At 34.5% G+C, this 13,921-nt stretch overlaps 1 protein-coding gene across 1 annotated transcript; it reads left to right on the top strand.

Annotated features, from left to right (window-relative positions):
* Positions 1 to 11,899: 11,899 nt before the first annotated feature.
* On the top strand, positions 11,900 to 13,888 carry LOC125200635 (DELLA protein GAI-like). The gene has a single exon (XM_048098324.1). The coding sequence runs from the start codon at positions 12,155 to 12,157 to the stop codon at positions 13,736 to 13,738; it is 1,584 nt and encodes a 527-aa protein (XP_047954281.1). The 5' UTR covers positions 11,900 to 12,154; the 3' UTR covers positions 13,739 to 13,888.
* The last annotated feature ends 33 nt before the right edge of the window (positions 13,889 to 13,921 follow it).

Here is a 13,921-nt window from a genome sequence, read left to right as displayed (position 1 = left end):
TATAGATTCTTCCACAGTAGCGTTGGTCGTATTAAAACAAAACACCAAATCACAATTTTAAATGCAATCATTGTTAATGACGAGTGACTATTTAGTGCACTACACCCGTTCAATTGTAAACAATATTTATAATATTAATATTTTAAAATTGACATTCCGATTATTGCACTTTTGCTATTCTCATTAGGCCTAATCTCACCTTACTTTCGATGTGATTTATGAACCGACGCAATTGTTTATTCATTATTAAATTCAAGATGTATTTAATATTTGTGCACGTCCAGTAAATTATCGTCTCTTGATGCGATCGTTTTATTATTTTATTGATCCTTAAAATCAATTTGGTTCACAATTCAGAAGCCATGATGTTGATATAATAAAAGGTTTGAGCTACGATTGCGATGGGAATTTTATTTCGTGTTGTAAGTTAAACGTACTACACGTAGAAATGAGGCGTAAAGTGACTTTATATAATAGTAGAATTGTTTCACCTCTTCTAATATTTTCTTGAATTTAGAATACAGTTTAATACTATTATTTTTATTATTATTATTTTAAAGTATCAGGGTTTGACTTGATTAGTTTATTTGAATTTGATTTGTTCCCTAAATTATTGGATATCTTTTAGTATAACACATAGTATTATTTCTTTTTTATGATTTCTTCGTCTTGGAGAAAACCGATTTCTCTCACGCCTCAAAAATACTTGCAAACTCTCTTCCCTTCTGTTATCTCTCTTCTAATAATGTCTCTTATATGTACCAATTCCTAATTAAAATTTACATTATGTAGTTTTTGCTATTTAATTTTCAATATCCAATTAATATTCTATTTAATTTGTCATTATAGATTATCATTTTTTAGTCTGTTTTACTCAAGATATCTACTTTTTAGTCTGTCTCACGCACGCGTGCCTATTTGTTCAAAATGATGTTATTTACGCGAATAAAGTACTACATCTGTCTCATGTTACTCACACTTTTTATTTTCGGGCTATCTCAATTATTTGCACTATTTCTATTTTAACTAAATATTAGAATATTTAATTAAAATATTAAAATCAATTAAGTTTATTAAATATTAGTATCTTATTACAATTAAAATGTTAATTTAATTATTAAGATTAGTCATGCTTTAATTTACGCTGCTAAAAAAATACGAATAGCATAGGCAATAGAAAGTACTATACAATATTCGCTGATAATATAAAAGCAATTGGTTAATTTAGGTGTGAAAAAATGACAAGTCACAGCAGAGACGAAGATAAGGCTACTCCTGCATAAGCATTAAGCATGCTATCATTCCACCACCACTCATATCTCAACACCCAACTTTGATACAGATCTGCAAATACCAACATTTATTAATCTGGGTGCCAATTATTAGCTCTTTTCCCATTTCATTTTATCTTTAATTCTTAATTGCTAAATATTTTTGTTGAGTGTGACAAGTTTCTCACTTGGAATAAATTGGGGTTTCATACTCTCATTCGAAGGCGTATTAAATTTTTACTGTGAAGTATAAGCTCTTCGAAAAGAATTAGATATTTAGAAAGTGAAAATTACTTACTTAGGAGTAGTATCTAATATTTTATAGAGGGAATATCTTTTTTTTTTCTATGAACTTTGCCAAAGTATCATTTTAGGTCCGTAAACTTTAAAATTATCATTTGAGGTCTGTCAACTATGGATTAATATCAATTGAAATACATTTTTACTATTCCCAAGATTTTCTGAACGAAAATACCCTCAATATTTTTAAGGGTATATATTTTTAATAAATTTATCATATATTCTAATATTTTATAAATATCTTTACTATATATTTTTAATGAATTTTCTAAATATAATTTGACCTTCAATATTATCACTTAATTTTGTGACATGGAAGAAAAGATCCTTATTCAATTTTTTATTATTAAAGAAATTTTTTTATTTAATTTTAAAAAAATTTAATATAAAAAATTGAAGAAGCAATTTTACTTCCATGTCACAAATTAAGTGATAATATTGAAGGTCTAATTATATTTAGAAAATTCGTTAAAAAAATATATTGTAAAGATATTTATAAAAAAATATGAGTATATGATAAATGGGGAGTGATCAATTGCTAACTAATTAGCAATCTCAAACTAAGACTAAATCCTAGCCATTAAATTAGAAGATCTAACAGTTGAAATAATGTTACATGGATTATATTTTTAATTATGAAAATTAATAAATAAAATTAGAGGGTATTAATGTCAATTCTCTCTCATTAAAATCATCTTAAAACTTTAAATTTACGTAACTCTCTCGATTTAAATTATTTTTTCGCAAAAAATATATCAAACTAAAGATAATTTTATAAGGATTCCAACGAGATCTCAATTGCATATGTTCCGACGACGTTCGGATGATGAAATTTTATATTTTTTATTTTAGTTTTCGTAAATGTTGATAACCAGATTTTTATCAACAAATACATCAAAAACTCTCAATAAAAGCCCATGTAAAAATCGCAATAAATATGTGTTGATATTTTCTTGTACTAGTGTTGTCATATTGTTGATATTTGTAATACACATTATGTTGATATAAAAAAACATTCACGAATATTATCATATGATAATATAATGACGATATTACTCTTTTGTTGATATTTTGTCTACTAATTATTGAGATTCGTAAGATTTAATCTCATCCACTCATTTTAAAATTTAAGGGTGGAGATTTGGTCTTGATTTTGAATTAGGGTGCTATAAGTGTTAGAATATGACCCTATGATAAATTTATTAAAAATATATACTCTTTAAGGTGTTGAGAGTATTTTCGTCCTAAAAAATTTGAAAATAGTAAAAAATATTTTAAATGATATTAATCCATAGTTGATAAACCTTAAATGATATTTTTAAAATTCACATATCTAAAATAATACTTTAATAAAATTCGTGGAAAAAAAAATAGTTCCCTCTATTTTATACTACTAGTAAATAAAATACCAACTAGTCAACCTCACTCAAAATGATACTCCTATTTCGAAGGGCACTTTTCATTAGTACATGACAAAATTCGGAAATTTCATTCTTATCTCATTACGTAAAGAGACATCTTAATTAATTGAAAAATAACGGCCGGATAAAATCAGCATTAAATGAGTATTTCTATACTCCACTTTTGTAATGAGTTACTAAAATTGTTGGTGGAACTTTTAATTAGTCGATAGGTATCAAATTTCACAACCTCATACTCCCTCCGTCCCCTCTTTTCTTAAATTTCTTTACCCCTTACTTTGTTTTTTTTTTTTAATTGTTTAATACTATAACCGTCCAAGAAAAATGACTCAGTGACACAAGATTTTAAATTTTGTTGAAAATAAAAGATAATTAATAAAATAGAGATAAAATTATGAATATTTTTCGTAATAGGAATCAAGACACACTCCAAAAGAAAAAAATAGGTCCTCTTCAATTAGAGAATTAGCATTTTTTTAAAAAAATACATGCAAAATAAAAATGACTCAATAATTTTGAGACAGAAAGAGTATATAATAGCCGCTCCGATACACTGTAAGTCATGTTATTAAAAAAAAGTTTAACGATTGATGAATTCTAAATTTCATATTAATATTAAACATAATTTTTATTAATTTAATGCTGCATTACGCGATTATTCTATCACATAATTATACATAAAGTAGTCTTTTCTGAATTCGTAAAATTTAGGAGTCAAATAAATGAAACAACATTAATGGGGACAATGGTATCCCACTAAACGTAGCACTATCACGTGAAATGTGGGTGGACGGGGTCCATGTCTCATAATCAAATTTGCAATGCAACTCCCAATTCATCTACACCTTTTTTTTTATCTACTGTTAATTAAACTACCCATTTCTTTTTCTTCTTTTTTTTACTGCGCCATCCTATTCTATGCCTTTCATTTACTCTACTAATTAAAGTTAAACTACCCATATCTTTTTACTGCGCCATCCAATTTAATTACCCCCTTCATCCCCCTCCATTAATTGTCATTTTCATCCATCTCATTTAATTAATTCTCTATTTTCACTTTTACAATATAAATGACAAATAAATTTTAAAAGTATTTTTAATAATTCATTTCACTCATATTATATTATAAAATTGATATATAAAAATGAAATTTATATTTTATTAATTCTTTTAATCAATTTTTATTTATATTTCTTAAAATTCGTGCTGAAATCAAAGTGAGTAATGGTTGAGAAACTGATGGAGTATAATTTTTTATTCTAATAATCATACTACTGGATCATATTGCCGCATTCAGTAAGAACCAATAAAGTTCAAAGATTTTGAAAATGATATATTTCAGCCAAAGATCACCTTCATTTAGACATTACATTCTACTTGAATTCTAATAAAAAAATCGACCCATACAGTTTGTTTTTATTAGTAGTATATAATAATAGGGTATAATAAAGTCCCAAACCCCAATGCCCGAATAAGTCACAAAAATCCAATAGATTCTAACAAGATTCAATAAAATAAAACGCAAATGCTATAGTTTAGTGGCATACTTCTCAGCTACAAAATTATTAAAAATAAATGGATATAGATCTTCTGGCATATATTCATATTTAACTCTGAATATATATGGAAATCACAAAATACTTATCAGTCTATTGAGGTGTGATCTAATAATTAGATTAATATCACCTATCATCTAATACTATATACTTAATTTAATAATATAGTTCGACCAATAATATAGTTATAGTTTAATAATGCAGATTTTTAGTCTAATAATATGGTTCGATAGTTATTATCACAACCATCTCATTTAAGGATTCAAAAGTTATGCTCCATCTGTCCACGAATAGGAGTCCCGTTTTTCCATTTTAGTTCGTCCGCAAATAAGAGTCCCGATTCATAATTACTATAAATAGTAAAGAGGTCTCGCATTCCACTAACTCATTCCGTTTACATAGCATTTAAAACTAATACTCTATATACAAGTGAGACCTCTATTCCACTAACTTTCTTCCACTTGTTTTTTTTAACATTTATTTAAATCCGTATTAGAGAAAATGGAACTTTTATTTGCTGACGGAGGGAGCAGAAGTATTGTGTTTTATAGTACTCCGCTAAAAAGGTGTAAGAATCACACCCTGAAATCTCCTTCTTCTTGTTCACTATCCAAAATAAACATATAAATATATTATATATATCTACTATGCGTGCCATTCAAAGAAGGCATCAATATGCGGTAGACAATTAGTTTCGATAATTCAACATTCAACGAATAAATAAGTGTCATACTTTTGAGACTGAAGTGCTTTTATAATTATTTGGATAACGAGTGATATAAGTTATAGTACTCCCTCCGTCTCAGTTAAGATGACACATTGCTTAGCCGGCACGAGATTTTAGGAGTTATTGGTTAAAGTATTTAATTGGAGAGAGAAAAGGTGGGTGTAAGTATTAAAGTAGAGAGATAAAGAAAGATGAATATTTTAATAGGAGTGAGAAAAAGTGGTTGAATGTATTAATTGGAGAGAATAAGTTTCTTAAAAAGGAAATGTGTCATCTTAGTTGGGACAAACTAAAACGAAAAACGTGTCATCTTAAGCGGAACGGAGGGAGTAGTAAACGTTACAGTACTATATTTTGTGTGAAGAAGTGCGAGGGCGAAGGACCATTCTATTTGAATTAAATAAAATCAAATTTAGTCACATTAATTACAAATAAACATGACCAGAAAAGGAAGTTGTGTTTATATATTTGTGGTAACTATTGACTTATCGCTTAAAAGCAAAATCTAGACACTAGTAATCACTGTGAACTGAAAAGTGAAACATTCACGTGTGGATGCCTGGAATTTAGAAGCCAAATTTATCTCCTAAAAAATTTAAATTGAAAAAAGAGAGATAATACCACTCATTTCGTCTAGTCATCAAACTTTACTCCAGTCTCCCGCCACGTGTTTTGTATTCATTTTTTTTATTTTTACTTTAACAAAATGTAAATATAAACAGTGGTATTAAAAACTAAAATAACAGAACGGGCTGTATATGTCATATCCGTAATTCTATTCACGTGGAGTGGGCCCCTACTTGAAAGCTCTCTATACGATGTTGACGTCTGAAACACGATGTGGTCCCCGCCTCATGTGCCCAGTTGAAGCTGCGATACCTTCGGCGCGTGCAGACTCACCGATACATTCAAGGTAAATAGTGGTGTGCGTAATTAGTTCGACGATGGGTTCATCGGTACAAAACAACCAATTCTTTACTTCGTTTTTTATAATAACTCCACTATTTTTAAGCACTCACTTTACCCGCTCAACATGTTAATCCTTTTCTTTAAAAAAAATTATTCTATTTAAGATAATTTATTTTTTATATTTGAAAATATTTTTTTTCTCTCTCTTCTTATTAAAATATTCAACTACTTTTATTTCTACTTATTCTACTTAACAATTTTTTCTAAAATCAAATTACACTAAAAAATGTGGACATTTTGAGTGGGACAAAGGGAGCATATCGATAGAATTTCCTTCGTCCTAACTAAGTTGAGTCGTATTCATTTTTTAGATGTCTCAACCAAATTGAGTCATTTTATTTTTTGACAAAAAAACAAAACATCCAATTACTCTTATTTTACTTCATCACCTTCTTTATTCTCTTTTTATCTTTACTACTTTATTCTTTTATCATATATTTCAATATAATTTCTTATTTTCGTATCCAAGAGTTTTGACTTAACTTAGTTAGGACGGATGGAATACTTCATTTGTATTGTAAAAAATGATATACTCCCTGCGTTCTATGATGTCAAAATTTCTAATTCTTCCTTCGTCTCATTGAAAATGACTCACTTTCCTTTTTAGTTTATCTCAATCAAGATGACTCGTTAAAAAAAATGGAAGTACATTTATCTCTACTTTATTCTCTTTCTCTTATTTTACTCTCTCTATTTAACATATAAAATTTTGTGCCATTTAAAGAATGAGTCTATCTTTCCTGAGACAAAGATAGTACCAAGCGAAGTGCATAACATGATTTATAATCACTCCTAGATATTAAGTTCAAGTAAAAATGATGTCAAAAATGCAATTACTAAAAAATCAATTGAACACAAATAAGTAAAAATGAAATAACAATACAAAAATATAGGCATTAAAATCCTAAACTAAAATAATACTCCTACCAGTTTAATTTAATACAACTCCACAAAAATTAAAGTATAGATTTCTGAAAATATAGATACACACGTAAAAAGTAAGAAATCAAATACATGATCAGATTTAGATTGGCTTGGTAGTAGTGGAGTTTGGAATATGCTCTATTGGAAACAATTAAAACGTGTCTTGGGACTTGGGTGATACCGCCATTTTATTAGAGTATCTTTCGGGATGATTTAGTCATTTCATTTCTTAATTAAAAACAACATATTTTTCTGATTGATTTTTACTTTCTTTATTTCTCTTACCTTTTTTATTTTTTACATTATTCTTCATTTATTTAACTCGTTTAAAAGCATCCACAATAGCAAACTAGCAATCAGCTAACGGTGCTAGATCATAGATGAGAGCTCGTCCTACTTCGAGATGTCCGTCGCGTTAGCCTAACGCAATAATGGACGTCCCAATGCCCTTCCCGCTAGCTCGTGTTCTAGTTCGCTATTGCGAATGCTCTAACACAAGTATTTTTAAATTGTGTGCCGAAAAGAATCATATTCAGTCCAGCGAAATGGAGTGAGTAGTAATTAGTGGTATTTACTATGAGTAATTTACTTTTACAAGTTAAAAGTATTTTCCTCAACCCTCTTCTTCAAGAATTATATCTTCTCTATTAGTTCAATGGGGAAGGATCCCCAGTTGTGTACAGTAGAGGGATGTGTTTAAAACACAGCAGTTGTAAATAAAACGCAGGCTTATTTGTTTTTATTTTTTATCTTTTTGTTTTTCTTTTATTTAATAAGTATTTATGTACTTAGAAAATAACATCTGCATGCACAACAGTTAGATCCATTTCCTTAGTAACCTCTCCTTCCGCAGACTATTTTTGTCAAATCTTATTTATTGGCGATCAGCGGTTTCATGGGCTTCATTGTTCCCACTTTTCAATTATTTGCTGATATGCATGCATCAAGCATTCCTTTAATAAAAGTGAAATTGAAAGTGAATTAAGTTTATAGCATATCTCAGTTCAAGCTTAATAATTGTTACTTAAATCATTTTTTTACTGCTTAATCCATAACTTCTAACAATTGGAATGTACATATTAGTACAAATTTTCAATCTTTTTTCATATGTCTCATCATTGGTCAAAATTGAAAATAGTAATATCACAATATCTAATACGATATGAAAACAAAATGAAGTTATTTTGACAAAACAATGTTATTAGCTTATTATATACTCCCTCCGTCCCATAAGAATATGCACTCTTTACTTTTTAGTCCGTCCCATAAGAATATGCATTTTCTAATTTTAGAAACTATTTTCTCTCTAATGAGGTGAGACTCATTCTCTACTACAATACTTTAATTATTTTTTCTCTCTATATCTCTCTTACTTTACCAATTTGCATCAAAATCCGCACCGAATCTAAAGTGTATATTCTTTGGGAACGGAGGGAGTATTGTGTACGTTAAAATTAAAGATGTTGATATATCTGAAACGATGTAATATTGTTGTGATATCATATTTGATTTTGCTATATTAATTTCAATATTGACCAACTGTGTGACCATTGAAAAAAGATATAAAATTGTGATTTTATATTTCAATTCCAAAAGTTATAAAATTGACCAAAATTTAATAAAAAATTATAATTTAAATAACAATTATCATTTCAAGAGGCTTTTTTTAGTACATGAAGACTTTAGAGATGACTTTAGAGATGAATTGTCATTTTGAAAAGTAGGTAGAGAACAGAGAAGTAGCCAGAACAAGAAGAACGAGACACATCTTAAACATCCAATTCTATAATAAGAATGAGGCGCACCCTATTTTGAACGACAACATGCATGAAGGACTGGATCCAAGTAAGAAATATCAGATCTGACCAAAGGGAATTAAGCTCATAACAGTGCGACAAAAAACAATCCCAATGATATTTAGACGACACTTGAAAACACGAAAGAGCCAACATTTGTAGAGCTTGTATTAATAATCCTTCAATAAACAAACGTATCATATGAGCGAGAAGAAAAAGCAAAGCACCTCTTATTTCTATGAGGTCTTGAGGAGAACTTGTGACATCTCAATGCAGTTGTACTACGGAGTACCATTTTTTTTAGTGGATCCCACGTTTCACTAACTTATTCTTACTCATATTTTATTATTAAATTAATATATAAAAGTAGAATTCAAATGCTATCAATTTTTTCAACCTACCTACTATTACATTTCTTATAACTCGTGTCAAATAAAATGGTGACAAATTCTAGGAGACTGAGGTAGACGTCACCACGGTTCGTGAACCGCCGGTTCCCGGTTCCGAACCGGCGGTTCCGGTTCAAAAAAAGCCTGAACCTGAACCGGCCCGCCTAGCTTCCGGCGGTTCCGGTTCATGAACCGGTTCATTCACGGTTCGTAGCCGGTTCAAGACCGGCGGTTTTCAGACGGTTCCGGTCCAGTTCCGGGCCGGTTCGCCGGTTCAATTTCGTTTTTTTTTTTGTTTTTTTTTTAAAATTTATTCATTTATTCATTTATAGTGCTAATTACAAATTACATCTTGTAGTTGTAGTGTTCTACTTACTAATTACTATCGAATAAATAAATATAACGAAAATGACAATTGACAAATAGAGTAGAAGTCGACATTGGAGTTGGACAATTGGAATTTTGTTGATACAAGAGTAGTGAGGGATGACCGGATGATTATGATAGACAATTGAAGTAAATTATAAGAACAATTTGCACAAATATAGTAAACAACTTGAGCAATTAGAGAGAATGGAGATAGAGATGAGAGAAATTGTGAGATTGAGAAGAGAAATCCTTGTTAACACAAGAATGGGGTGAGTAGAAATGAAGGGGAGAGGGGGTATTTATAGGAGAAAAAATCAGATTTAATTAAAAATAAAAAATAAAAAATAAAAAATTGAATTTTCGAAAATTTGAATCCGGCCGGTTTACCGCCTGAACCGCCGGTTTCGCGAAATCGCCGGTTTCTGACACGAAACCGACGGTTTCTAGCCGTTCTGCCACCCTACGCTGCAACCCTATGCCTAGACCGCCTGAAAAGCTGCCGGAACCGGCGGTTTCTGGCCGGTTCCAGACCAAACCGCCGGTTTGGTCGCCGGTTTGACAGAAACCGCCGGTTTCCTGCCACCCTCCGCCTGCAACCCTACGCTGCCACCACCTGCCGCCTGAAAAGCTGCCGGAACCGCCGGTTCCGGTTCTTATTTTTCCGCGAACCTGAACCGGCCCGCCTAAACCGCCGACTCCTATCCGGTTCCGAACCGCCACCGCGGTTCCGGTTCACGGTTCCGAACCGCCGGTGACGATTCCGGGCCGGTTCGGACGGACCGGTTCGGTTTGGTGACGTCTAGACTGAGGGAGCACAAAAAGTTAGTTCGTCACGTACTTACAAGTATGAAGTTTTATACTGTTATTGTACCAAAAAGCAAGTTACACAATATGTTGACATTTTTCAATCTATTAACTATTTTTTCTTTTAATATCTTATACTTTACATATTATACACTAAAATTTATGTTATTAAATATTATTAATTTTCATAGAATGGAGAAAGTATTTTTCTCCCACTATCATGAAACAGTTAAAAATTTTGTAACGTAACCGGCTTAACTCAAGTCCATATGTATCATTAAAAGTGACATTTTTTTTTTGAATTATTACATTAAATAATATGTTTCTTAAAATAGAAATAATATGTAAAAAAAAAATTCTTCAATATAGTAACTAGGGGTGGGAATACGGATATCGGGTTTTGGATTTACCCATACCCGACCCGTTACCACAGGGTTTTGGATACCCAATATCCAATTTTATGGGATTGAGTATTGAAATTTGAGATAAATCGGGTATTGGATAACCCGAATGGATATCGGGTATTACCCGAATTTCCAATTTATTATTTAAAAGCATTTTTTAAATTAGGTTTAGGCGTTTAGCAATGACTGCTTCTATATTTTGCTTAGTTGTTTAATGACTTTTACGTATTGCACAACCAACTCATGTGGTTTTATATTTAATTTAATTTAATTATTTTGACTTTGAATTATATTATTGGTTGCTTCTACAATTATATTAAATGTGTAACTTTTATTATTTTACTTACATATTGCATAACCAATCCTCAAAAATATAATTGTATACTATAAAATAAATGAAACATTAAAGATATTTGTCAATTTAAATATTTCTATATTTATATTAATATATAAAATTTGAATTTTTTTATTAGTTATTAACACATGTAAAGAATCGGGTATTTGGGTACCCGATACGTCGGGTATGGATACCCGGGGCGGGTATTGAAGTACTCGAAAATATATCGGGGTGGGTTTTGGATAGACATTTCGATGATTTTTGGGTTTGGATACCCGGTTTTTCGAGTCGGGTATCCACGGATACCCATATTCCCACCCCTAAAAGTAACTCTCAAATTAAAACTATATAAAATATAATAAATGCTTAATTTATACTCCCTTCGTCCCGGCCTAAGTGAGACATTGTCCTTTTTAGTACGTCCCAACTTAAGTGATACGTTTCCTTTTTTTGGCAACAATCAATTCACTCCTCTCTCCTACTTTATTATTTTATCTATCCTACTTTATTATCTCTTTCTATATTTTACTTTTATCTCTTTCTATCTAAATTCTTGTCTAAATTGTTGTATCAAGATGGTAGTGATTAGTAATGTGAAGAGGGAGGACTAAATTGGAGATACCGAATAGTGGTACGTTATCTCATCAAATAGTTCCCCTTTCCATGTTCCTTTCTTGAAGCTCGAGCCACCCCTCACGAGCCCTCCTTTTTCCATCGCTCCTCTTCGTCTCTCCTATTTTCCCCCAATTAAATTATTCCAGAAACCGGCTTCTAAATTTCATGACTTTCGAGTTTTAACTCACCCACTTGCACTCCTCCATGTTTCTCTAACCAATTGCCCACAGCTAATTTCCTTTTTTCCCAAACTAAAAAATATCCCTCCAAAAATGAAGCGAGATCGTGATCGCGGCAAGGCCGCCGCCTCCGCCTCCGCCAAACCCAGCATGTGGCCGGAGCCTCAGCCCGACGCCGGCATGGACGAGCTCTTCGCCGTGCTCGGATACAAGGTCAAGTCCTCCGACATGGCTGACGTCGCCGAGAAGCTCGAGCAGCTGGAGATGGCCATGGGCACCACCGCCGATGACGGCGTTTCCGTCCTCGCCGACGACACCGTCCACTACAACCCCTCCGACCTCTCCGGCTGGGTCGACAACATGCTCACCGAGCTCACCGGCGAATCGTCTGCAACCAATTTCGCCGGCGAAGACGATTTGCGCGCGATTGCCGGCGGCGCCATTTTCGACTCGGGGAACGGCTGCAAGAGGATGAAGGCGGCGGCGGACGTCAGATCTGAATTCGGCGAGGATTCATCAGCGGTGCAGCCGCGGGCGGTGGTGGTGGACTCGCAGGAGACGGGTGTGCGGCTGGTGCACACGCTCATGGCGTGCGCGGAGGCGGTGCAGCAGGAGAACATGAAGCTGGCCGACGCGCTCGTGAAGCACGTGGGGCTACTCGCGGTGTCGCAGATCGGCGCTATGCGGAAAGTCGCCACTTACTTCGCGGAGGCTCTGGCGAGAAGGATTTACAAGATCTACCCGGAGGAGCCGCTCGATTCTTCCTTATCCGATATTTTGCAGATGCATTTCTACGAAACCGGTCCCTATCTCAAATTCGCACATTTCACCGCGAATCAGGCGATTCTGGAGGCTTTCGCCGGCGCGAATCGTGTTCATGTGATCGATTTCAGCTTGAGGCAGGGGATGCAGTGGCCGGCGCTGATGCAGGCGCTGGCTCTGCGGCCCGGGGGCCCGCCGGCGTTCAGGTTGACCGGGATCGGGCCGCCGCAGCCCGATAACAGCGATGCCTTGCAGCAGGTAGGGTGGAAATTGGCGCAGCTAGCTGAAACGATAGGCGTGGAGTTCGAATTCCGTGGATTCGTGACGAATTCGCTGGCCGATCTGGATGCGGAGATGCTGGAAATTAGGGCGGGCGACGAGGAGGAGACGGTGGCGGTGAATTCCGTTTTCGAGCTGCACCAGCTGCTGGCCCGGCCCGGCGCGGTTGAGAAGGTTCTGAATTCGATCAATGCGATGCGGCCGAAGATCGTGACGGTGGTGGAGCAGGAGGCGAACCACAACGGCGGCGCGTTTCTGGACCGGTTCAACGAGTCGCTGCACTACTACTCGACCATGTTCGACTCGCTGGAGTCAGACGGCGGCGGGGGTCAGGATCTGATGATGACGGAGGTGTACCTGGGGCGGCAGATATGCAACGTGGTGGCCTGCGACGGGCCGGAGCGGGTGGAGCGGCACGAGACGCTGGAGCAGTGGCGGGCGAGGATGGACTCGGCCGGGTTCGACCCGGTCCAACTCGGATCCAACGCGTTCAAGCAGGCGAGCATGCTGCTCGCCTACTTCTCCAGCGGAGAGGGCTACATGGTGGAGGAAAGAGACGGGTGCCTGATGCTCGGGTGGCACACTCGCCCGCTCATCGCCACCTCGGCGTGGCGGATCGCGGCTGCGGAAGACTGAGTTGACTCGGTGAGTGGCGCAGGGTAGGCCACCAAGTGAGAGTGAGCGACTGTGAGAGAGAGACTGACCTGGAATCTACCCAAATCCTGGCTTTTTACTTTTTCACTACTAAGTCAACCTCTTTTCTCTTAAACCTTTTTCCCCAATTTTTTTTTTTTGGTTTGGTACATTATTTAAGCTTAT

The sequence above is a fragment of the Salvia hispanica genome, chromosome 1, assembly GCF_023119035.1.
Source record: "Salvia hispanica cultivar TCC Black 2014 chromosome 1, UniMelb_Shisp_WGS_1.0, whole genome shotgun sequence".
Lineage (NCBI taxonomy): Eukaryota > Viridiplantae > Streptophyta > Magnoliopsida > Lamiales > Lamiaceae > Salvia > Salvia hispanica.
This window is presented reverse-complemented; position numbering and strand designations above follow the sequence as displayed.

What these genes read in the sequence shown, in the direction of transcription:
- LOC125200635 (XM_048098324.1), top strand. Translation starts at nt 12,155, where the DNA reads ATGAAGCGAGATCGTGATCGCGGCAAGGCCGCCGCCTCCGCCTCCGCC.